General features: G+C 40.2%; 2 protein-coding genes across 5 annotated transcripts in view; one reads left to right on the forward strand and one right to left on the reverse strand.

Moving 5' to 3' along the window:
* Positions 1 to 5,100, reverse strand: part of LOC148131842 (vomeronasal type-2 receptor 26-like) — a 29,796-nt gene extending 24,696 nt beyond the window's left edge. The window contains exons 1-2 of one of the 3 annotated variants that reach the window (XM_087954320.1): positions 4,892 to 5,099; positions 4,496 to 4,747 (exon numbers count right to left, since the gene is read on the reverse strand). In XM_087954320.1, coding sequence (XP_087810446.1) covers positions 4,496 to 4,713 — 218 coding nt within the window. In that variant the 5' untranslated portion in view covers positions 4,714 to 4,747; positions 4,892 to 5,099. Of the gene's footprint in view, positions 1 to 4,495 lie in introns of all 3 variants that reach the window. The other 2 variants (XM_087954322.1, XM_087954321.1) reach the window with 2 other exon arrangements.
* The window catches only part of LOC113429298 (vomeronasal type-2 receptor 26-like), a 157,126-nt gene that overhangs the window by 75,093 nt on the left and 60,499 nt on the right, over positions 1 to 21,534 (forward strand). The gene's annotated exons all lie outside the window — the stretch shown is intronic.

Raw genomic sequence — 21,534 nt, forward strand, 5'->3', positions numbered from 1 at the left:
CTGAAGGCAAAAGGTGAAGGTATAGCTCATTGTTCTTGTATAAAGGAGAACATAAAAATGTTATATGTACCTCAACTTAAATTTAATTTGCTTTCAGTTAGAATGTTGGTTAAATTAGGATACATAGTTACCTTTAGGGGAGATACTTGTTTAATTGAAAAAGAAGGTAAGAAAATTACTGCATCTTTAAGAGGTGAATTATATGTGTTAAATGATAATGGTTTAGAAGTGGCTAACACAGTTTATGATAATATGAAACCTCATGATGAATGTATTCACTTGTTACACCGAAGGCTAGGTCATTTAAATTTTAAAATGATTAAGAGAACTGTTCAACTATCTAAAGGAATAAGTTTGAAACCTTGTAATAAGTATTTGCAATGTTCTGCTTGTAATCAAAACAAAAGCAAAGTTATACCGGCAAATAGAGTTGATGGATTTACTACCAAAGAGCCTTTAGAGGTAGTATTTGCCGATATAATAGGTCCTAAAAAGCCAAGTGTAGGTGGTGCTAGATACATATTAAGCATAATGGACCACTATTCTAGGTATGGTTTCTGTTTTTTAATGAAGAGAAAAACTGAAACGTATACAAATTTCTTTAATTGGTTAAAATTTGCAGAGAGGAAAACTAAAAGGAAATTAGTAACTCTTATAACAGATAATGGTACGGAATTTACAAATAATAAATTCCAGAGTAGACTTAGAATGGCAGGTATTCAACATAAAAAGTCTGCACCATATAGGCTTCAACATAATGCATTTATAGAGAGACGAGGCCAAACACTGCAATCAATGGGAAGGACAATGTTATCTGATTCTGGATTACCTGACAATTTGTGGGGAGAAGCTATAATGTGTGGTAATCACATATTAAACAATGTTGTTAATTCAACAACAGGTGAATTACCATTCACTCTGTGGCATGGTAGGAAACCTGATTTGAGTTATATTCACACATTTGGTGCACCAGCATGGGTGCATATCCCTACACAACTCAGGCACAAAGGACAACATAGAGCTAAAAGATTAATTTTTGTTGGATATCAAGCAAACCATAGATCTTATAGATTCTGGGAACCAGGTACATCTAGAGTATACTGCAGTGCTAGTGCACAATTCCTAGAACATATAGGATGGAATAGATTAGAGCAAGATTCAGATAATGATGTTATTATAGAACCCTATAAGAGGCAGAAGGAAAAGACTAGTTATAAGAAAAGTCCAATTAAAGAAGAAGTCCATGAAGAGCAAATAGAACCAGATCAAGAAGAAATAATTGATCAAGAAGTGATAGATAGTCAAGAACAGGAAATAAAATACAGACTGTAAAATACAGTCCACCTGTAAGTCCTGTTATACCTAGATGCACAACGCGTATAACTAAACCACCTGAAAGATATCAGGCAAGTATTGTTTGCCAAGTAAATAAAGTTCCTACTAGCATAGATGAACTTAAGATGTATCCTGCTAAGGATCAGGTGAATTGGCAAAAGGCAATGGAAAAAGAGTTAAATTCATTAAAGGAAATGAAGGTTTATGAAGAAACCAAATTACCTCCAGGAGAAAAATCCATTGGGTGCAAATGGATATTTAAAGTAAAGACTGGAAATAATGGGAAAGTAACTTATAAGGCTAGGTTAGTAGCACAAGGATTTAACCAAAATGTATATGATTATGATGAGGTATTTGCACCAAATCTTAAAGCTACAACTTTAAGAGCAGCTTTAGTGTGGGCAGCTAAGAAGAATTATATAGTTAACCATTTAGACGTAGAAACTGCATATCTGCATGCACCATTGCAGCATACAATATATTTGAAAAAACCAGTTGGTATAAATGATAATAAAGTAAATAGCAATGATTGTTGGAAACTCAAGAAGAGTTTATATGGATTGAAACAATCTGGCTATGAATGGAACCAATATATTGTGAAAGAATTAAACAATATAGGGTTTAAATCTGGTTTAGCAGATCCATGTATGTTTAAAAAAGAAAATAATGGAACGGTGTCATTATTGTTATTATTTACAGATTATATTACTTTGATTACTAAGACCAATAATGAAGCTACTGAGATTATTTCATTATTAGCCAAAAGGATAAAATTAAAGCATTTAGGTGAAATTAAAAAGTATCTAGGATTGACAATTAATAAAACCACAAAAGGATTTAAGATATCTCAAGAGGATAAAATTTGCCAATTAATTAAAATGTATAAAATGGAACTTTGTAAGCGTGCAAAGACTCCAATGAGTCAGGAAATTTGCAAAATGGATGCTCAAAGTCCCAAATTTGATAAGACCATATATCAATCTTTGATTGGTAGCTTATCATATATAAGCAATTGGTCAAGGCCAGATATAGCTTATAGTGTTAATCAGCTGGCACGATATAATAATGATCCACTTCAATGTCATTGGCAAGCATTAAAGAGAATTTTAAGATATCATTAAAGGAACAATGCACCATGCATTGTATCTAGAGCCAAAAGGTGATTTGAATCTTAGTGCCTATGCAGATGCAAGTTTTGCAACTGACATAAACACTAGAAAATCAACATCTGGGATGGCTATATTATTTGGTAAAACACTAATAGGGTGGAGGTCAATCAGACAACAGCATATTAGCTTATCAACGATGGAAGCAGAATTTTCATGTCTGTCATTACTATGCACTGACTTAATTCTGTACAAACAGTTATTATTAGACATGGGTATAACTGTTAAAGATTCTATTATTGTATACGAGGACAACCAGGCAGCTATACAATTAGCTACTAATATTGCTGTAAAGACTAGATCAAAGCATACTGATTTAAGATACTTAAATGTTAGAGAATCTGTAAAAAATGGTCTAATTAAACTTGAGTACTGCATGACGGAAGAAAACATTGCAGACCAGTTTACAAAGGCACAAGGTGTTGTAAAATTTAAAGAGAGTTGTGACAATTATGATTTAAAGGTATAAATAGTTATATTATTGTAATATTATTATTATTACCCAAAAGGGGAGAATGTTAGGGATAACATTGTTTACCCTAACTGGTTTGGGTAAAAATAATAAATAAGGAATCATGGTTTGTCAGATAAAGTGTATGTGACTTTAAGCTAAAGGAATGTAATTAAGGGTGCAGCTGTAAAAGTACTATATAAGCAGCAAGGCACTCTCTGGCTCTTACTGGCTGGCTTATTGAAGACTGCGTTCTTGCTGGATCGGGGAGGAGAAGAAGTGTTGGATTACTTTGAAGATATTTCTCAATGGAGAGAAGATAAGTTTTGGACAGATTTATTATATGTGTACTGACACTGGCTATTCGACACGGACTTTGCAAATAGAGTATCCCCGACAAGACTTGACTGAAATTGATATATGACTAATGGACCGTTATTTTGACTATGCTATAATTCTTAAATGGAATAAACTATATTTTTGATAGCACAAGCGTATCTGTATTTTTACTGCGTGTTAACTAGAAAACTTATCTCACACATTTACCTGTCTTCCTATCTGACTTCGCTGTACATTCTGTTTAGTTTGTTTTCCTTAACACCCGTTGGGGAATCCAGGCTTAACAAGAAGTAAAGGGAGAAATAGTGAGAAGTTGGAAAAAGAGTAATAAGATATGAAGTTGAATGCATAAGATGAATATGCATATGAAACTGTGTCTGTATAGAAATGTGATAACCTGGAACAATGCTGTACTCAAATAAGATGTTTTATTTGTTTTGTTAAAACTCAATAAAACTTTATTTTAAAAAAAAGAATTATAAATAAATAGTTATATGAGCCTTGGGGGTGCAGTGGTTAGAGGACAGTACTCCAAGCTACTTTTGCTGCTTGCTGCCTGCCTGCAATTTGGCAGTTCCATTCTCACCAGACTCAAGGTTGACTCAGCCTTCCATCCTTCCAAGATAAGAAAAATGAGGACCCAAATTGTTGGGGGCAATATGCTGACTCTGTAAACTGCTTAGAGAGGGCTGTAAAGCACTGTAAAGCGGTATATAAGTCTAAGTGCTATTGTATTTGTATCAGCACTAATTTTCAACTGCAAAGTAACCAGGATTCAAAATCATTCAGTCATTAAAGTACAATCATTGTTATAGGAAGAGGTTGTTTCATAAGTGACCGAGAAAAGCAGTTCTAAAATCAAGTCATTCTCTGTTCCTATAAGGATCAGGTATTAACTAGGAAAGAGTGGTTGTAAAAATATATAAATGGGCTGGGCAGAGGCAACTACACTTCATTCACTAACTACTTTAAACTACAGTTACGATAACTCATGATAGGACCAGGAAGGAATCTTCCCTTTTTTAGATATTCTTTTCCTGCCCCATTAAATAAGTCAAAAGAGAGGAACAATGGAAATCAAAACAGTTCAAGAAATTAAACAGGTCCTGCGATATAGGCAATAAGTGAAATAAGAAGAAAAGAACAAGAATGTTAGAAGAGCAAATAGAGGGTTAGTGTTACATCACCACCCTGAATTACTTACATGTCAAACTGACAATAAGGACCCCTGTTGAAAGGCATCGTTGTTGTACGCACTATTTTTGCTCCAGTGGTGATTATACTAATGAGATGGTCTCCTGGCCTGTAATAGTTCCATGGGTTTTCACTACCCGGGGGCTTCAAACTCAGTGGGCACTTCATTCCAAGCCTCCCAGAAACTGGCTGGGATAGAAGGAACAGAAATAGAAGCAGAAGATCCATAATTCATAAGTCTGAATCAACCCCCGTCCTGTTTCTAAGGAAGAACAAGAAGAAGAGTTAGATGAATTCAAAGCATCTTCCCAATTTGGAAATTCTACAAGCTTTCATGAATCAGACAGAGACAAACCAAGCTTCACCTGGAAAAGACAGAAAGCACATTCAATAGCACAGTCCCTACCTGTCCCCAAACTTGTGCCACAATGTGTGTGACTGAGGCATTTATCCTTTTCTGATGCAAGATGTTGATTCTGTCTGATGTTTACCTCAAAGACAATCACTGGAGAAGTAGCAGATGAGATGTAAAAGGCCAGAATTTTGAAAATTACACAGAGAAGCAACTTCTCCTCTGGGGAGCCCAAACTTCTCCAGAGCTCCATTTCAAGAGGAGTAGCTGGAAAAAAAATCATAGCTCCATCCCTGGGGGCACTGTTCTGTAGTGGTTGTGGGCCTTCCTGTTGGGTCTTGTCCAGAAAGTGATGCTGGATGAAGATAGTTCAACACCCAGGTGACTTTTGTTGTTTCTCAATGGAGTAACTTGTCTCCATAGACCATTAGGAAAGTTCATCCATCCAGAGCTATGGAGTTTAGTGATATTCCAGGTTGGTGGCATTCCAGGGGTGGGATTCAAATTTCTAAACAACCTGTGGGCATGGCCTAATTTGTGGGTGTGGTTTGGTGGTCATGTGACTGGGGTGGGAGTGGCTTGCTGACTGGGCATGGCTAGGTGGTCATGTGACTGGCAAACCAAATTTAAGTGGTCCTCGCTTAATGACTAGGTCCTCAATTACTGGCCAGTTGCTTATCAAGTGTTTTTTGCCAGTTTCCAAGTCCAGGGGAGCCCTGGAGAGGGCAGGGCAGGTGGCCATGTGACTGGCAAACCAACTTTAAGTGGTCCATCTCCAAGAGTCATCCATCATGCTCTCCAATAACCTTCTTATGCTGTGACAACTTTGGGCTGCCAGGTTGATTTTCTAAGCATTTCACAAATGCCTTGTTTTCCTCCATTCCCTTTTTCTGGCAGCTAAAAAGACCAAAGGGGTATCTTTTTAGTTGACATAAGCTTTATTAAAGATATTTGCAAATAGGACCCCAACTCCCAAACAAGTAGGAGAAAGGAGACACCGCCCTTAAGGTGGTTGCAAACATTTATAGTATATCACATAGAAAAGATTACATAATCCTTCCTGTTTCTCACTATACCAAAGAAAACATGTTAGAACTCATCACCAATGGAAAATGGAGATCAAGTAAAACATATGAAGAACGGTTGCAGAACTGGGCATGGCTAATCTAGTGAAGAGAAGGACCAGGGGAAACAGGATAGAGTGTTCCAATATTTGAGGGGCTGCCACAGAGAGGAGGAAGGGGTCAAGCTATTTTCTAAAGCACCTGAAGGCCAGACAAGGAATAATGGATGGAAACTGACCAAGGAGAGATTCAATCTAGAAATAAAGAGAAATTTTCTGACAGTGAGAACAATCAACCAATGGAACAACTTTGCCTTGGAAGCTATTGGAGCTTCATTACTGGAGGCTTTCAGGAAAGGATTGGACTGCCATTTGTCGGAAATGGTGTAGGGTCCCCTGCTTGGGCAGGGGGTTGGACTAGATGACCTACACGGTCCCTGCCAACTCTGTTAATCTAATCTAAAGTAGCCAAGTAGATTATGGACTTCATTTAGATAAATACAACATCTTTAGATTCCAATGGTTGTAACAGCTACAGCTACTTTTATTTCATGAAGTCTGGAGTGACAGAATTAAGAAAAGATGTAAGCATATGATCGTTTCTATGGAGACTCGGTTATTCAGGTCATGATGGTCCCAAAGGTGCTTTTTTAAAGAGGCAACTGGGCTTTCTTGTTTTTCTTTGAAGACGTTTTGCTTCTCACCCAAGAAGTTCCTTTAGCTGTCAGCTGAAGAAGAAAGCTGAAGAAGCTTCTAGATGAGAAGCAAAATGCCTTCAAAGAAAAACAAGAAAGTCCAGTTGCCTCCTGAAAAAAAAGACTTTTAGGACATTTTGTGACTATTTAAGTATTATATGGGTTCTCATAGCCGTATTAACATTTATTCTTCCAATCATATATCCATGGTTTTAAACTATGATGACCTACTCATGCTACATTTTTGAAAAATTAATTCTAAAATATTTATTACATTTTTATTCTATTAGATTTATTAAGATGCAATAAAACTGTGGGGAAGAAAGAGGCCTCTGACCAGTAGGATCTGGGAAGGTTTTTTCTGAACTACATAAAATATGGCAAAATTGCTCCTATTTGAAGGTTGTCCAAAACCATCTCCCAGTTAAAATATAAAAGAAAAAAAACTGAGTTCAGACACTTGTCAAAAGAATTGTGTTTTTATTTGTTGTTTACATACAAGGACAAACAAACCTAAAGCTGTTAACCACACTGTCAGGATTCCGGCAGTTACTCCAATTAAATAGTATCTCAGAGTCGGCTATCTGTCAAGATTCCAGCAGTTACTCCAATTAAATTATGAGCCTCATGCCACACTCCCAAAACTAAAAAGGATTTATTAGAAGTTAACATGCCGGCATTAGCCTGGGCGTAGCCAACTCTGAGATATATAATTCACTGTCACCCTTGATCCTACTTTCCCCCCAACCCCTCTGGGTGTATCATCCAACGAAAAACATCCATAGCCAAGAGTCATCAATCACGCTCTCCAATTAGATTTTTGAGCAGCAGAAGCTTCAGTCATCTAATCAGTCTCTGAAGAAAATATGAATGGAATGTACTTTCGATTCCACACTGCTGCCTACTCTTTGAAACTCCCCCTCTTCTTTCTGTTGTCCACTATAAAACATGTATACAAAATGTTTTATGAGTTGACACACACATTCCTCAGCACTTGTGGGTTTTTCACTAACTTGATCATCATCATCTTTTAACGACCCCATAATACCTTTTGGGGTGAAGTCTGGGCAGCTGAATGGAGCTAGTAAAGTGTTTAATGGCTGGATGCCTTTCCTGTCACCAATGTGGAGTTTTGTTCAGCAGATATATTCTCATTGTGCCCAGAGAGAGAAATATATGCCTCTACTTAGGATTGAACTCACAGCCTCCTAATAGTGAGATGAAAACTCCACCTCTAGGCCACCGCACCACTCCTTCTCACTAACTTGATGGAGATACTAAATTGTAGATAATACTCAAAATGGAATGGTACTAAAGCTTTCCAAGCACTATAAGAAAACTGAGATTTCTACTCTCCACATTCAATTTTCAGTGAAGGTCAATCACCTTGGTGACTATGTTTAGCCCAGTTAAAATGGGTCCTCAGGCTTTGGGAAGCAGAAAAAATACCAAAGTGGCAACTACCTTGTTAAGGAACTTTAGCCGTGAAATAAAATCTTGGTTGATAGTAAGTCTCTGTTTTTCAGAAGTCCCCAGAATCTCTTTCCTTGGATCCTCATTGGGGAGAACCAACAAGCTTGCAATTCCCAGATCTGCTGCTACATCTCCATTTTGGTCCAAGTACAGTTTCAGATGAGAAAGATTGCAAAACTCATTCTTCTCCAGAAATGGATGGAACTAGTTTTAAAAGCAGAAAACTTGGTTTCTTATCCCAAGGTGGCCTTTTCACATTTGAATCTTTCTTCTACAGTTGCCTAACTTGCAAATGGGGCATTGGTAGACTTACCAGTGAACGCCCTTCCTAAACACGCTGTGATAGAGTCCAGCATTGGGTATAACTCCACCCTCTTATGATGTGAGCTGAGTCTGCCACCATAAAAGGTTCGCCTCTGCTGAGAGCCCCAGCTTTTCTGGTGAAGTATCTTGACAGACCAGGATTGTCTCTGGAATATAAACAAACAGAATGTGCATACAACTACCCCCCTACCCAAGAAGAGTAGACCAGACGGCCACAGGGTGGGGCTGGACTCTATCGCAGTGTGTCTAGAAAGGGCATTCACTGGTAAGTCTACCAATGCCCCTTCTCCGTCATGCTGCTCTAGAGTCCAGCATTGGGACATACCAAAGCCTGCATGCCCAAGGGAGGGACTCGGCTGGTCCTCTTAATCCGACCCAGGAACCACTCGCTGGAGTACCCTTCGTTCAAATGCAACCTGTGCAGATGCAAAGGAGTCCAGCCAGTAATGTCGGACAAACAGAGAAGGTGAGGTCCATGTAGCAGCTCTACAAATTTCTTCGATCAGAGCCTGCATGGCCCAAGCTGCCGAAGTCGCTGCACTCCGGGTAGAGTGTGCAGTCAGTTTCTTGGGAGCTGGCAAGCCAAGAGTTTCATATGCAGTAGAAATGCATGCTCTGATCTACCTACTCAATATGGTAGATGAGGCCTTAGACCCCAAGGAGACAGGTTGAAAAGACACAAACATTCACTCAGTTTTGCGAAAAGGTGTAGTTTGTTTGATATAAATCCTTTTCACGTCCAATGTGTGCCACTGACATTCCATTACATGTTGGGTTTTGGGACAAAAGTCAGGGAGTACAATGTCTTGAACACTGTGAAACCAAGAGTTGATTTTTGGTACAAATGAAGGGTCCAGATGCAAAACCACCCAGTTTTCATGAAACATACACAAATCTGGCCTTACCGAAAGGGCAGCTAGTTCAGACACCCTCCTAGCTGATGTAATAGCCACCAAGAAGGATACCTTCAGAGTTAAAATACGGAGACCTACCATTCGTAAAGGCTCAAAAGGAGAGCTTGGAGAACCTTAGGCAAGTCCCAAGTGGAATACCTATGCACAATGGGTGGTCACAGTTTGAGGCTCCCCTCAGAAATCCGTGGATCGAAGGGTGGTGGGAGAGGGATGTTTTATTTTTCCATGAAATTACCAAAGCTAAGGCCGCCACCTGTCTGAGGAGGGTGCTGGCACGAGGCCCTTGTCCAGCCTGTCCTAGAAAAACTGAAGGATCTCCAGAACAGAAGCTGAAGAGGGGTTCTGGGCTCTCTCTGAGCACCAGTCACTGAATTTCCTCCAGGTGTCCAGTTGTAGACTTTTTAGGTGAAGCCTGTATTGTGTTAATTACAATATCTGAAAGGTTGGCCTCCTTCAAGAACTTCCACTCAACCACCAAGCGGTCAACTGGAACCATTGGGGTTCCAGATACAGAAGGGCCCCCTGACTGAGAGAGATTCGAGAGGCTGGGATTTTCTAAGGCTTCTGAACAGACAGGTTCACCAGGTCCACAAACCAGGGTCTCCTGGGCCAATATGGGGCCAGCAGAATCAGCTCTGTCTTTTCCTCCAACATCTTCTGGAAAACTGCTGGGAAGATTGGAAGGGCGGGGAAGGCATAGAGGAGACCTGGGGGCCATCTGCTCCAAAGTGCATTGGTCCCCTCCACTCCTTGGGTTAGGAATCTGGAGAAAAACCTGTTTACCTGTGCATTCTGGGGAATGGAAAAGAGGACCACCTCTGGAGTTCCAAAAATGTGGGACAATTCTATGAACAGGGAGGATGGAGTCTCCATTTCAAGTGTTCAACTTGAGATCGACTCAACCAGTGTGCCTGGGAGATGTCAACCCCTGAAATATGGTCCACCCTGAGAGACAGGAGGTTCCTTGTCGCGTCGAGCGACCGGTCTGTTGTTTCGATCTTCTGGTTTGCTGCTGAATTCCTTTCAGGAAGCAATTTAGCGGAGCCCTCGCAAGGGTGAGTGCAAAGCACAAAGAAAAAAGACACGAAACAAATGATTTTCTTCAGGTGAGGCAGCACATCGCCTGGGGCAGATGGAATTGTCCCGGCTGCGCCTGAGACAGATGGGATTGTTCAGGCAGCCCCGATTGCTTTGCGCTGTCCCCTTTTATTGTACTGATTCAAAGAGGGGGGGTGAGAGGGATTGCAGGAAGACAAAGAAGTTACAAAGTTAATCTTTGAGACCAGGCTACGTGATACAAGTAACGAACTTTGTGACTGATAAACATGTTTTACTGAATACACATCTTTTATCTGACACAGACCTCTGTGAAGTTAATCTTATCAGCTCCTTTTCCTGTCAGCTTAGTGAACTTTGCTCTGAGAGGTATACGTGTTAAGCAAGATTTGTTCTATGGAAAAATACCAAGACAGAATAGCCACAATTCCTCCTTTTCTTTATTTTTGTGCTCAAGATTCTAGGTAGAGTCCTTTCTCCTCTTGAGTAGTCCCACAAGGTGGCAACAAACCCTTCGGTTTGTTGATGCCTTGCAGAACCAACTCATACGAGGAAAAGTCCTCATCCCCCAAATCATGGCTTGGCAGAGTTAACAAAACTTCTTTGGGAGAAAAGGAGTTATTAGTGTCTATTTCTTCCTCTGACTCTTGGTCAGAGTACCATTCCAGCAAAGGTTTTTTGACAAGATCTTTTCATTCAATGGTGGATGTAAGAAAGCTAACTGTTTTTTGAGTATTGTTGACTTCATTGTCAAGTGTATTCAAACGATCCCTCAGAAATGTAAGTAAACGTCCTAATACACATGGACCAATAGTACATGCAAGAAGCAATAGCACAAGAGGACCTATTAAAGCAGACAATAGTGTTGTTAACCAAGGAGAAAAATTAAACATGCCTTGATACCATGACTGACCTTGTTGTCTTTCATTCTCTCTATCCTTCAAACGTTTTCGTAATTCAGCCATAGAATCTTTGACAATTCCTGAATGATCAGCATAAAAACAACATTCTTCCTTTATTGCTACACATAATCCCCCTTTGTTTAAAAATAACAAATCTAGACCTCTTCTGTTCTGAAGAGTCACTTCAGCTAGAGATGAGAGAGAATTTTGGAGAGCCGAAATTGAAGTCTCTATTCGTTTGAGATCTTCATCTATTTGTAAACTTAGGGTTGCTAACTGTTGATGACCAACAGCTAGAGCCGCTACACCCGTGGCTGCACCTGCTGCTCCAAGACCCAGCAATACAGATAGTGTTACAGCTGTTATGACTTCTTTTTTCTGATGAAGAGGGAATTGTGGAGGTTCAAGTTCATTGATAAGTTCTGACCCTGGATAAAAAGTGATCTTTGGAATCAGTTTTACCTGAATGCAAAAAGATCCCTGAGCAATAAGAACATCACCATGAACACAAGCAGTTGCTCCTGTGGAGCAAGCCCATATAGAGTTATTACCTGGGATAAAGAATTGTCCTTTGAGGCGAGCTGTGATATTGCCATTGGAGGTAGTGTATAGAGGACCATAGCCTCCAATGTTAAGGTTTGATCTTTCTTTTGGTAAATATACATCACAGTGATACCCTGATGAAACATTCTGACAATATTGAGTGTAATTGGCAGGTATGTTTCCTAGGCAACATCCCCTACCTATTATGTCAGTGATAGTGATGGAGGAAGTGTTCCATCGACATTGTGTGTCACTGGTGGAGTTACTAATAGGTTCATTGGAAGCTACTGCATCATAGAATGGTGGCAAATCAGATAAGCAAAGCCAACATTGATCAGTTTTGGATGAATCATTAAGTGTAGTTGCTAGCAATGTGTAAGAAGAATTAACCAACTGTACTAATGGATTCACCTGAATATTGGGTTTTTGTAGAAAGGTTGATTTCAAATTGTGATTGGGACCAACATCATAATTAGACATGGATATTGAGAGACGAATTGTAAAAATATTCCCTTCATCTCCTTGACCATCCCACTGACGTCCTCCCCAAGTAAACCCAACCATCCATTGTTTTTTTGCAAGTGTCTTTCCTTGTGCAGTAAAAGTGATTCTGAGTGGATTTATTCTCTGTCCACAACAAGGCCATTGAGAGCAGGAATGCTTTGCTTGGGCACGGGTAATATGAATATAGTCATTTTTGGTAGGTGCTTCCCACCAGATATGACCTGTGGATACACAACTCCATTTTTTACAATATCTGTCAACTACCCCACCGCAGGCAGAACGAGAAGTACCAGTACTATGAGCGGGACAAAAATATAGTCTATAGTTGTCAGCAGGTGCTGGAGAGCAGGAGCCTTGCTTGTCCCATGTGTCAGCTTGCAGTTTTTTGTCTGCAAATTTTTCTACTCCTGTTCCCATTTCAGCAAAATCCATGAAAAGCTGAGGAAACCATGGCCATCGAGTATAGTTAGTGGTGGTATTTAAATTTTTTCCTTGAAAGTCAAGGATAGTCCAGGTATAAGTTTGAGGTTGATGTTCATTTGTAGAAGATGATTGTATGCTTCGAGGAGTGCGACGATAGCCAAATCTTGGAACAACATGAGATGCAGACTGCTTAGAGATGGAGTTGTCAGCAATGAAGGCAGGATACCGAAGATGGCGAGCTCGAATGAGAGCTGTAGTCTTGCAATGAGTGTCATCATGGATGAGGTAGCGTCTTCGCACGACAGGTGGTTTGTAGCGATCAGGAACCCAGGAAGATGAATGATGTAATATGCAGTTGGTGACATCACAGGGTGGAAAGCAGCAACGAAGATGCCATCGTAGTTTGTCTCCAGGAAAAGGTGACTCAGAATTAGCTAGAGATGGCAATGTAAGTAAAACAGAAGATAGTGGAGTAGATGCCACTGAAGGAGTGGAAAGCAATATAACAGTGTGATTGAAATAGGTGTGATTGTGAAAAAATCCTAAGCAAGAATATGAACCTATAGTAAGCGGAGTGACATGTATAGTTAAAATTATTAAACAAGGAAAATAGTAATAGTGAACAGTTATGTCAGAAGTAGGAGAAAGGAAACTACCGTTGTGTTGGAAAACATAATTACATGCAGGAAGGAGATTATCTTTAAAAATAAAGGTAACAGTGTCAGCAAGGAAAGCAAAAATAGCATCAGGAGATGCCCTAAATTGAGAAAAGACAGGAAGTATTGATATCAGAAGAAAGATTAGAGTTAGAGTCAGGTTTGCCATGGTAAGGTCTGACACAGCGAGCAGGAACCCAAAGCACTCGATCAGGAAGTTGGACAGCAGCGTAACCTTTTCCCCAGGTAATGAGCTGTGCAGGACCTTTCCACGCAGGATCTGGAAGCTGTCTGAAATAAACAAGAGGACGGGAAGAGGGAACTACTGGCTTGGTGAAATGGCGAGAAGCCACTGTGGTAGGAGGAGTGCCAGTAAGATTGAGAAAGTTAAGAGTGTAAAGACAAACATTTAAGATATTTTGCAACGTTGGGAGGTTCGGGGGGCCTGAGCCTTTTTTCCCCAAATGCCGATCAAGGGCTTGTTTCAAAATTAAATGCGATCTCTCCACAATCGCTTGCCCTTGGCTGTTGAAGGGTAAGCCAAACTTATGTGTGATGGCCCACTTATGACAAAACTCAGCAAAGGGAGAACTGACATAAGCAGGACCATTATCTGTTTTGAGAATTTTTGGACATCCCAACGTTACGAATGACCGAATACAGTGATTAATAACATTTTTTGTAGCCTCTCCTCTTTGCAATGTTGCTATAATAAACCCTGAATATGTATCCACTGATACATGAATGTATTTCCAGGGAGCAAAGGGAGGATAATGAGTGACATCCATTTGCCACGTATCACAGGCTTGAGTACCCCTAGGATTAACACCTTCAGGGATACCTTTGGCCTGCAGGCTACATGTTGGACATTGTTGAATTATTGCTGTGGCTTCTTGATATGTAATTCCAAATTGTCGCACTAGGGCTTTCCTGTTTTGATGAAAATATTCATGACTCTCCCCAGGTGAAGGCTGTTGGAGAAGGGGAGAGGAGGCCATAATTTTACAAGCCTCATCTGCCATATGATTGCCTTCTGCTAGGAATCCAGGCAATTGCTGATGACTTCTGATATGGGCTACAAATAAAGGTTTCTCTTGCTTTTTCAGCAGTGTCTGAAGCTGTAAAAAAAGTGTCATGAGAGAGGGAGGGGTAACAGGAGAAATATATGCATCAAAAATATGAGCAACCATCTGAGTAACATACATGCTATCAGATATTACATTTAAAGATTGTTGTGAAAAAAGAGACAACGCCAATAGGAAAGCAGCTAATTCAGCTTGTTGTGCTGATGATTGTGAAGTAGTTAAACGTTTATGCCATTGAGCATCTTCATACCATGTACATGCTCCAATATTTTTTGAACCATCAGTAAAGACAGTTAAGCCTTCCTTCAATGGCTGTTGGACAAAAGGTGATTGTAGAACAAAAGGAACTGTCCTCAACACCTGCAATCGTGAATCAGAGAGAAGGTGGCACTACACTTGGCCACACCAATCTTCCAATGCGTCCTGCAGTGTTGTGGAAGTCTGAAAAAGAGGTTCCCATTGAGTGATCTTAAAAGGAATATACAATGTAAAAATATCCATTCCCATCAGAGCTTTGGTTCTCTTACGCCCTTTTTCTATAAGAGAAGCCATTTGCGCTGCTCTAGTAAAAATAGATGTTTTTGGAGTGTGTGGTAGGTGTAACCATTCCAAGATATGAAGATTTTTTGCATTGGATATTTGAATAATTATTGCAGTCAGTAGTTGATGAGTAGAAAGGATAGCAAGAGAAGGTGGTGTGTCTGTGAGTGCACGGTTTACCCATTGGGTTGCTAGGGCTGTGTTTACTTGTTTTAAAGCTTCTAGATGCTGATCTGAAAGATAGACCTTATCTGCAGGATTTTTCAATCCTACTAGTGCTTGAAAGAGTGGTGATAGCATCTGTGTGGTTAAAGCAAGATATGGTCTAGCCCAGTTAATAACCCCCAAGCACTGCTGTAATTGAACCAGCGTTGTTGGCTGTGGAAGTGTGAGTGAAGGAATATGTGGAGATGCTGTAGAAGCTAAAACCTTGTGACCTAAATATTGCATTGGGTAGTGAGACTGGATTTTTTCAGGTGCTATATGTAACCCTGCTTTTGCTAATGTGGTCAAGAGGATCGGGAAAGTTTTTTGAACCGTCCCCTTTGGCCCATCAGCAGCAATTAAGATATCATCCATGTAATGATATACAAGAAAATTAGGAAATTGAGATCTATAAGGACGCAGAGCCTCATTGACAAAATATTGACACATAGTTGGTGAATTCAGCATACCTTGTGGAAGAACTTTCCATTGATACCTAGATGTGGGTTTAGAATTGTTAAGCTCTGGCACTGTGAATGCAAAGATGATCCTATCCTTTTGTGCCAGAGGTATGGAAAAGAAACAGTCCTTTAAATCTATTATTATGAGATCAAATCCAGCTGGGATCAAATTAGGATTAGGCAGACCACACTGTAGTGGCCCCATGGGTTGAATAATTAAATTTATGGCTCTGAGATCATTAAGGAGGCGCCATTTGCCAGATTTCTTTTTAATTACAAAAACTGGGGTGTTATAAGGACTGGTGGATGGTTCAATATGTCCCTCTATTAACTGTTGATGGACAAGAAGATGTAAAGCCTCCAATTTTTCTTTGGTGAGAGGCCATTGATCCACCCAAACAGGAATAGATGTTTTAAGAGTAAGAGATAAAGGAGAAATAGACATTTGGATAGAAAAACTATGGTATCTGAATATAAGCCTGAAATTGAGAAAGTAAATCACGTCCCCAGAGATTGCAATGTAGAGGAAGAATATAGGGTTTAAGATAAGCAGTTAAGGTAGAATGCTCAGTAGAAGCAGAGAGCCAATGAGAGCTGACCTTAGCAGCTTGAGCCCCACCTACGCCCTGCACTGAAGAAGCTTCTGTGAGAGACCAAGAAGAGGGCCATTCAGAGGAACGAATAACAGAAACATCTGCACCGGTGTCAATCAGACCTTCAAAAATTCGACCATTGAGTGTAACAGAAAGAATTGGTTTTGAAGCTTGAACAGGCTGCTGTAATGCAAACAAAGAAAGAGGTTCAAAAAGAGGTAAAATTATAAGTGTAGCCACTACTGTCCCCTTTTTTAAAGAAAAGCAACGATCTCCTATTGCAGCCAAAGCAAGATTATTAAGAGCAGAAGAATCATATAAGTAAGGAGCTGCAACCACACCCTCTATTGTAAGAGAAGAATTGGGAATAAGCAAGACAGGTGTGGAAGGAGGAAGAGGTTTGAGAAGCGTTGTAGTTAAAGGAAGAGTAAAAACAGCACCAGGATCATCATACACAAGATCCTCTAACAATACCACAGGAAATGTTGTGACAGGTAATTCAGCCTTTGTGGCGGGGCTAGCTGAAGACCCCTCAATTAGTTTCCCGAAGGCTGAGAGAGAGAAGGATTAGAACGACATTGTGAAGCCCAATGATAGCCTTTCCTGCAGCGAGGACAGATAGTTTTTGGCTTAGATGAGGAAGGTGGACCTCTGGTTTGGCCACGAAGAACAGCTCCACCTCCTGGCATACGACATTGATTTTTAAAATGTCCTGGCTTGCCACAGTTAAAACAATTGCCATTGCGTGTTACAGCAAAAGCATCAGGAGGAGAAGTAGAAGCAGAATTAGAATTTGGTAATGAAGCAGTGATTGCAGTAGCAAGCATATCCATTTTATGAGTAGTTGTTCCTACAATTCTACAGAGTTGTAAAAACTCAGCCAATGTCACTCCTGGCTTATTAGCGACTGGCTGTAGAATTTTTTGACAATCATGATTTGCATTGGAAAAAGCCAATTTTATAAGTAATTCTTGTTTGGCAACAGAATTATCTATCTGTCTATCTAGGGCTGTCTGAAGCCGACTGATGAATGAAGCATATGGCTCATCAGGACCTTGCATAATTTTTAAAAATGCTTGAGTGGACTGCGAATCTGAATCATCCACTCGCTTTAAAGCATTCATAGCACACATATGAATAATGGCAAAACTACGACGGGGAGAATTTTGTTGTTGTGCTAGAGTGGAGGATTGACCTTTCCCCAGTAAATGATCTACAGTTACTCCAGCAGGCAAACCCCTACGAATTTCAGCCTCAATACCTTTTTCATATTCAGATTGCCACACAACATATTGCGCTGGAGTCATAAGCATAGAAAAAAGCATTTTCCAATCATACAATAACATAACTGTATTAGCTGTAACCAAAGAATCAAGTATTCCCCTAGTGAAAGGAGAATGCAATCCATAAGTTGTAACTGCATCTTTTATATTTTTTAAAACTTTAAACTCAATGTTACTATGAACATTGCCTCCTGCCGCTCCAGGGATGATAGTCATAGGATAAGCAGAAGGATTTTCTGTTTCTAAAGACAGAGGTGATGACAGAAGATTAGTTATAATTCCTCCCACAGGTTTCATAGGGGAAGAGTCAGGAAGAGAAGAAGGAGAGGAAGGAGGAGGGGAAGAAATGTCAGGATAAGGAGGTGGTAAGGAAGAAATTGTATCAAGATGAGCCACAAGAGGCTTAGAAGTTTTTGAATGAGAAGAAGGGGAATCAGAGGAAACAGGAGAAAAAGATGTTTCAGGAAGACTAGAAGGTGGATAAACAATTGTTATAGCAGCCATTATCGCTCTCCAAGAAATAAGTATATCCATGGGAGCTCTGGGAATTTCATGTAAATATTTTCCTAATTTTTCCCATTGAGAATGGCTAAGAGTTCCAGCAGATGGATAGGCTGGACAGTGCGCCTCAATGTAAATTATAAATTTATTTAAAGATTTTTTCGAAATAGGGTACACAGTGGTACCATTGATTTTCTGAAAGGAATTAGCCTTCTTCACTAAATTATAAAGTTCGTCCCTGTGCCCTGACGAAACTTTGGAAAGTGAGGAGCCCATTACTTACGTCGTACGAAACCTATGCCAGGTGCGTAGAAATGGGAGTGAAGGCGATGCACCCCTAGACAGAAGTCACACCGTGGAACCAGAAAATCGAAGGAATCCCGGACGAATCAAGGGATCCCGGACGAGCCCCCAGCTGTCGCGTCGAGCGACCGGTCTGTTGTTTCGATCTTCTGGTTTGCTGCTGAATTCCTTTCAGGAAGCAATTTAGCGGAGCCCTCGCAAGGGTGAGTGCAAAGCACAAAGAAAAAAAGACACGAAACAAATGATTTCTTCAGGTGAGGCAGCACATCGCCTGGGGCAGATGGAATTGTCCCGGCTGCGCCTGAGACAGATGGGATTGTTCAGGCAGCCCCGATTGCTTTGCGCTGTCCCCTTTTATTGTACTGATTCAAAGAGGGGGGGTGAGAGGGATTGCAGGAAGACAAAGAAGTTACAAAGTTAATCTTTGAGACCAGGCTACGTGATACAAGTAACGAACTTTGTGACTGATAAACATGTTTTACTGAATACACATCTTTTATCTGACACAGACCTCTGTGAAGTTAATCTTATCAGCTCCTTTTCCTGTCAGCTTAGTGAACTTTGCTCTGAGAGGTATACGTGTTAAGCAAGATTTGTTCTATGGAAAAATACCAAGACAGAATAGCCACAGTTCCTCTCTTCCCATCTCCCCAGATGTTCCACCTCCCACATCAAAACCCTGGATCTAGTCCCTCCTTGCCTGTTGACATGAGCCTTGGCTGCTATTTTGTCTGTCATGACGAGCACATGGGACCCTGACACTAGGTTCTGGAAATTTCTCAGGGTGAGAAAAATATCCCTGAGTTCCAGGAGATTGATGGGAAGGGACCTGTCTGAAGTTGGCCAGTGTGCTTGGGCCATCCGGCCCTGGGCATGTGCTCCCCAGCTGTGAAGGCTGGCATCTGCGGTCACTACAATTCTGCTTCTCATCATAAAGGGACTGCCTTTGTGATGGCCTGGGACTGCCACCATCAAAAGGACCAAAGCACCTGTGGAGAAAGCAGCACCCTGCGGGCAGAATGACTGATCCCCTCTCTTTGGAAGGGGAGGAGGAACTACTGCAAGGTGTGTGCATATAGGCGTGCCCATGGCACAATTTCAATGCAGGAGATCATCTTCCCAAGCAATTGGGACAGGAGAGAGAGTGGAACAGAGCAACTTAGTTGAATTCTGTTGATCAACTCTTTGATGCTGTCCTGTCAGTCATGTGAAAGGAAGACTTTGCAGCTGACTGGGTCGATGATGACCCCGAGGTGCAACAGTCAGGTCATTGGAGAAAGATGGCTCTTGATCAGGTTGATGGAGAAACCATGTTCCTGCAACACCTGCATCATGATTTGAAGATCTCGTTCGGCCACCTGGATGGAGGTAGATTGAATCAGAATGTTGTCTAGGTAGCAGGTAAGGCTCAGAGGAGGGCTGCCAATGCTGCCAGGACCTTAGTAAAAACCCTTGGTGCCAATGAAAGGCCAAATTGTAGGGCCCGGTATTGGTAGTGCTCACTGCAATAAGTAAAATGGAGGGACTGGCGATGGGGAGGCCAAATTGGGATACATTGCGGAACCTGACTGAAAAGTACAATGTAAAGTAGTTTATCTCTTTTTTAGGGAATTATTATTACTATAACTAATGAAAATAAATGTTTAATTGAGGGAATTAAGGTATATTTAAACCACTGAGGTGACACCCCCAAATTAGTAAAAGGGAAGGGGAAATTTATGTTTTATTTTGCATGTAAAAGCTTATATTAATTTAGACGTTAAGGAAAGAATATGAGATGGAATTGCAAATTTGACAGACAAAAGAATTAAAAGGGAATAAGTATGAAGATATGGGAATTATTTGTGACTTAAATGAGAAAAGAGTACTTTGGAAAAGGCCACGCTTAAAAGAAATGTTAATGCTTAAGAAATATATTTGAAATAAATTAAAATGAACTGAGAAGAAGTTTAAAATCAAAGTAATATTAATGAATAGGATTAATTTGTTCGTTCCTTTTCTTATGAAAAAGTTGAAATGGACAGGTAAAATGAGAAAAGAATACATTGGAAAAGGCCATACCCAAAAGGAAAATATATTTGAAATAAATTGAAATGAATTGAAAAGATGTTTAGCATGAAAGTAATAATAATGAATAGAATTAATTTGTTTGAAAATTAAAATGGAGAGGTAATAATAGAATTGTTAAAAATGGATAAGATAGGAAGTTGAATGTAAAAATGAATATATAATTACTGTCATATTTGCATGTAAAAATGGTGATTCGGAATTATGTTGTACACCGAAAAGAGCTCTTTTTTACTTTGTTTTGGAAAAATTGAATAAAACTTGTTCAAAAAAAAGAAAGAAACCTAGTTAAATGAGAAGAGGATAGTAGCATAACTCAGTGGATAAAAGCTAAATTTGCTCTGATTTTATAAATGTAATAGCAAATCAGTCGATTTAAAGGTTATGTGTGAGAGCAATAGGCCTAATTATAGGCCTGGGTGTTTCATAAATCAGATTCTTCAATGAAGCATGTTCACAGGCTGGGTGTCATCAATCATATTCTCCAATGAAGGATTTTCATGGGCAGAAGATCTGGTAGCCTAGCTACAATCATTGTAAGAAAAGTGTGGAATGTACTTCTGGTTTTAAACTGCCCTACTGCTCCTTCAGATATCCCCCCCCCTTTATGGCAACTCAAAAATAGGCATAGGAATGTTTTACAAATTGAAAGAGAGCTTCCAATTTGGGGAACAGAGAATCATGTGGGATTTTCTTGTGGGGGGCGGGAATAAGACACCAATCTGGTTTCAGGCTCTTTTCTTCTTTGTTTCTGGAATCAGCTCTTTGCAGAGTGTTGAGCCTCCTAGATACTGTTTGGCAGTGTGTGTCAGGTCTGACATCTTCAGCTAGGAGGGAGGGAACATGTGGGGAATAAATGGGCAATAAACTTGTGTGGGTATGTGATGGGAAATGGGGAGGGGGAAATGACAGATTGATAAAGAACACAGAAGCTCAGAACTAGTTTGTGCCAGCACTCAAGGCCATGTACCCTGAGAAAGAATGTGGATTACCCCAAACATCTCAGTATTCTCAAAACACCTACATGAATCTTCATTGGTTGAAGATGGACTGGTCATGGGGAGAAGCATTTTCTATCTTTTTCCCATGGGAAACTTAGTTCTAGCC

This window comes from Notechis scutatus, chromosome 2, assembly GCF_049901735.1.
Source record: "Notechis scutatus isolate UNSWTSFEM ecotype Mainland chromosome 2, rNotScu1.2, whole genome shotgun sequence".
NCBI classification, from domain to species: domain Eukaryota; kingdom Metazoa; phylum Chordata; class Lepidosauria; order Squamata; family Elapidae; genus Notechis; species Notechis scutatus.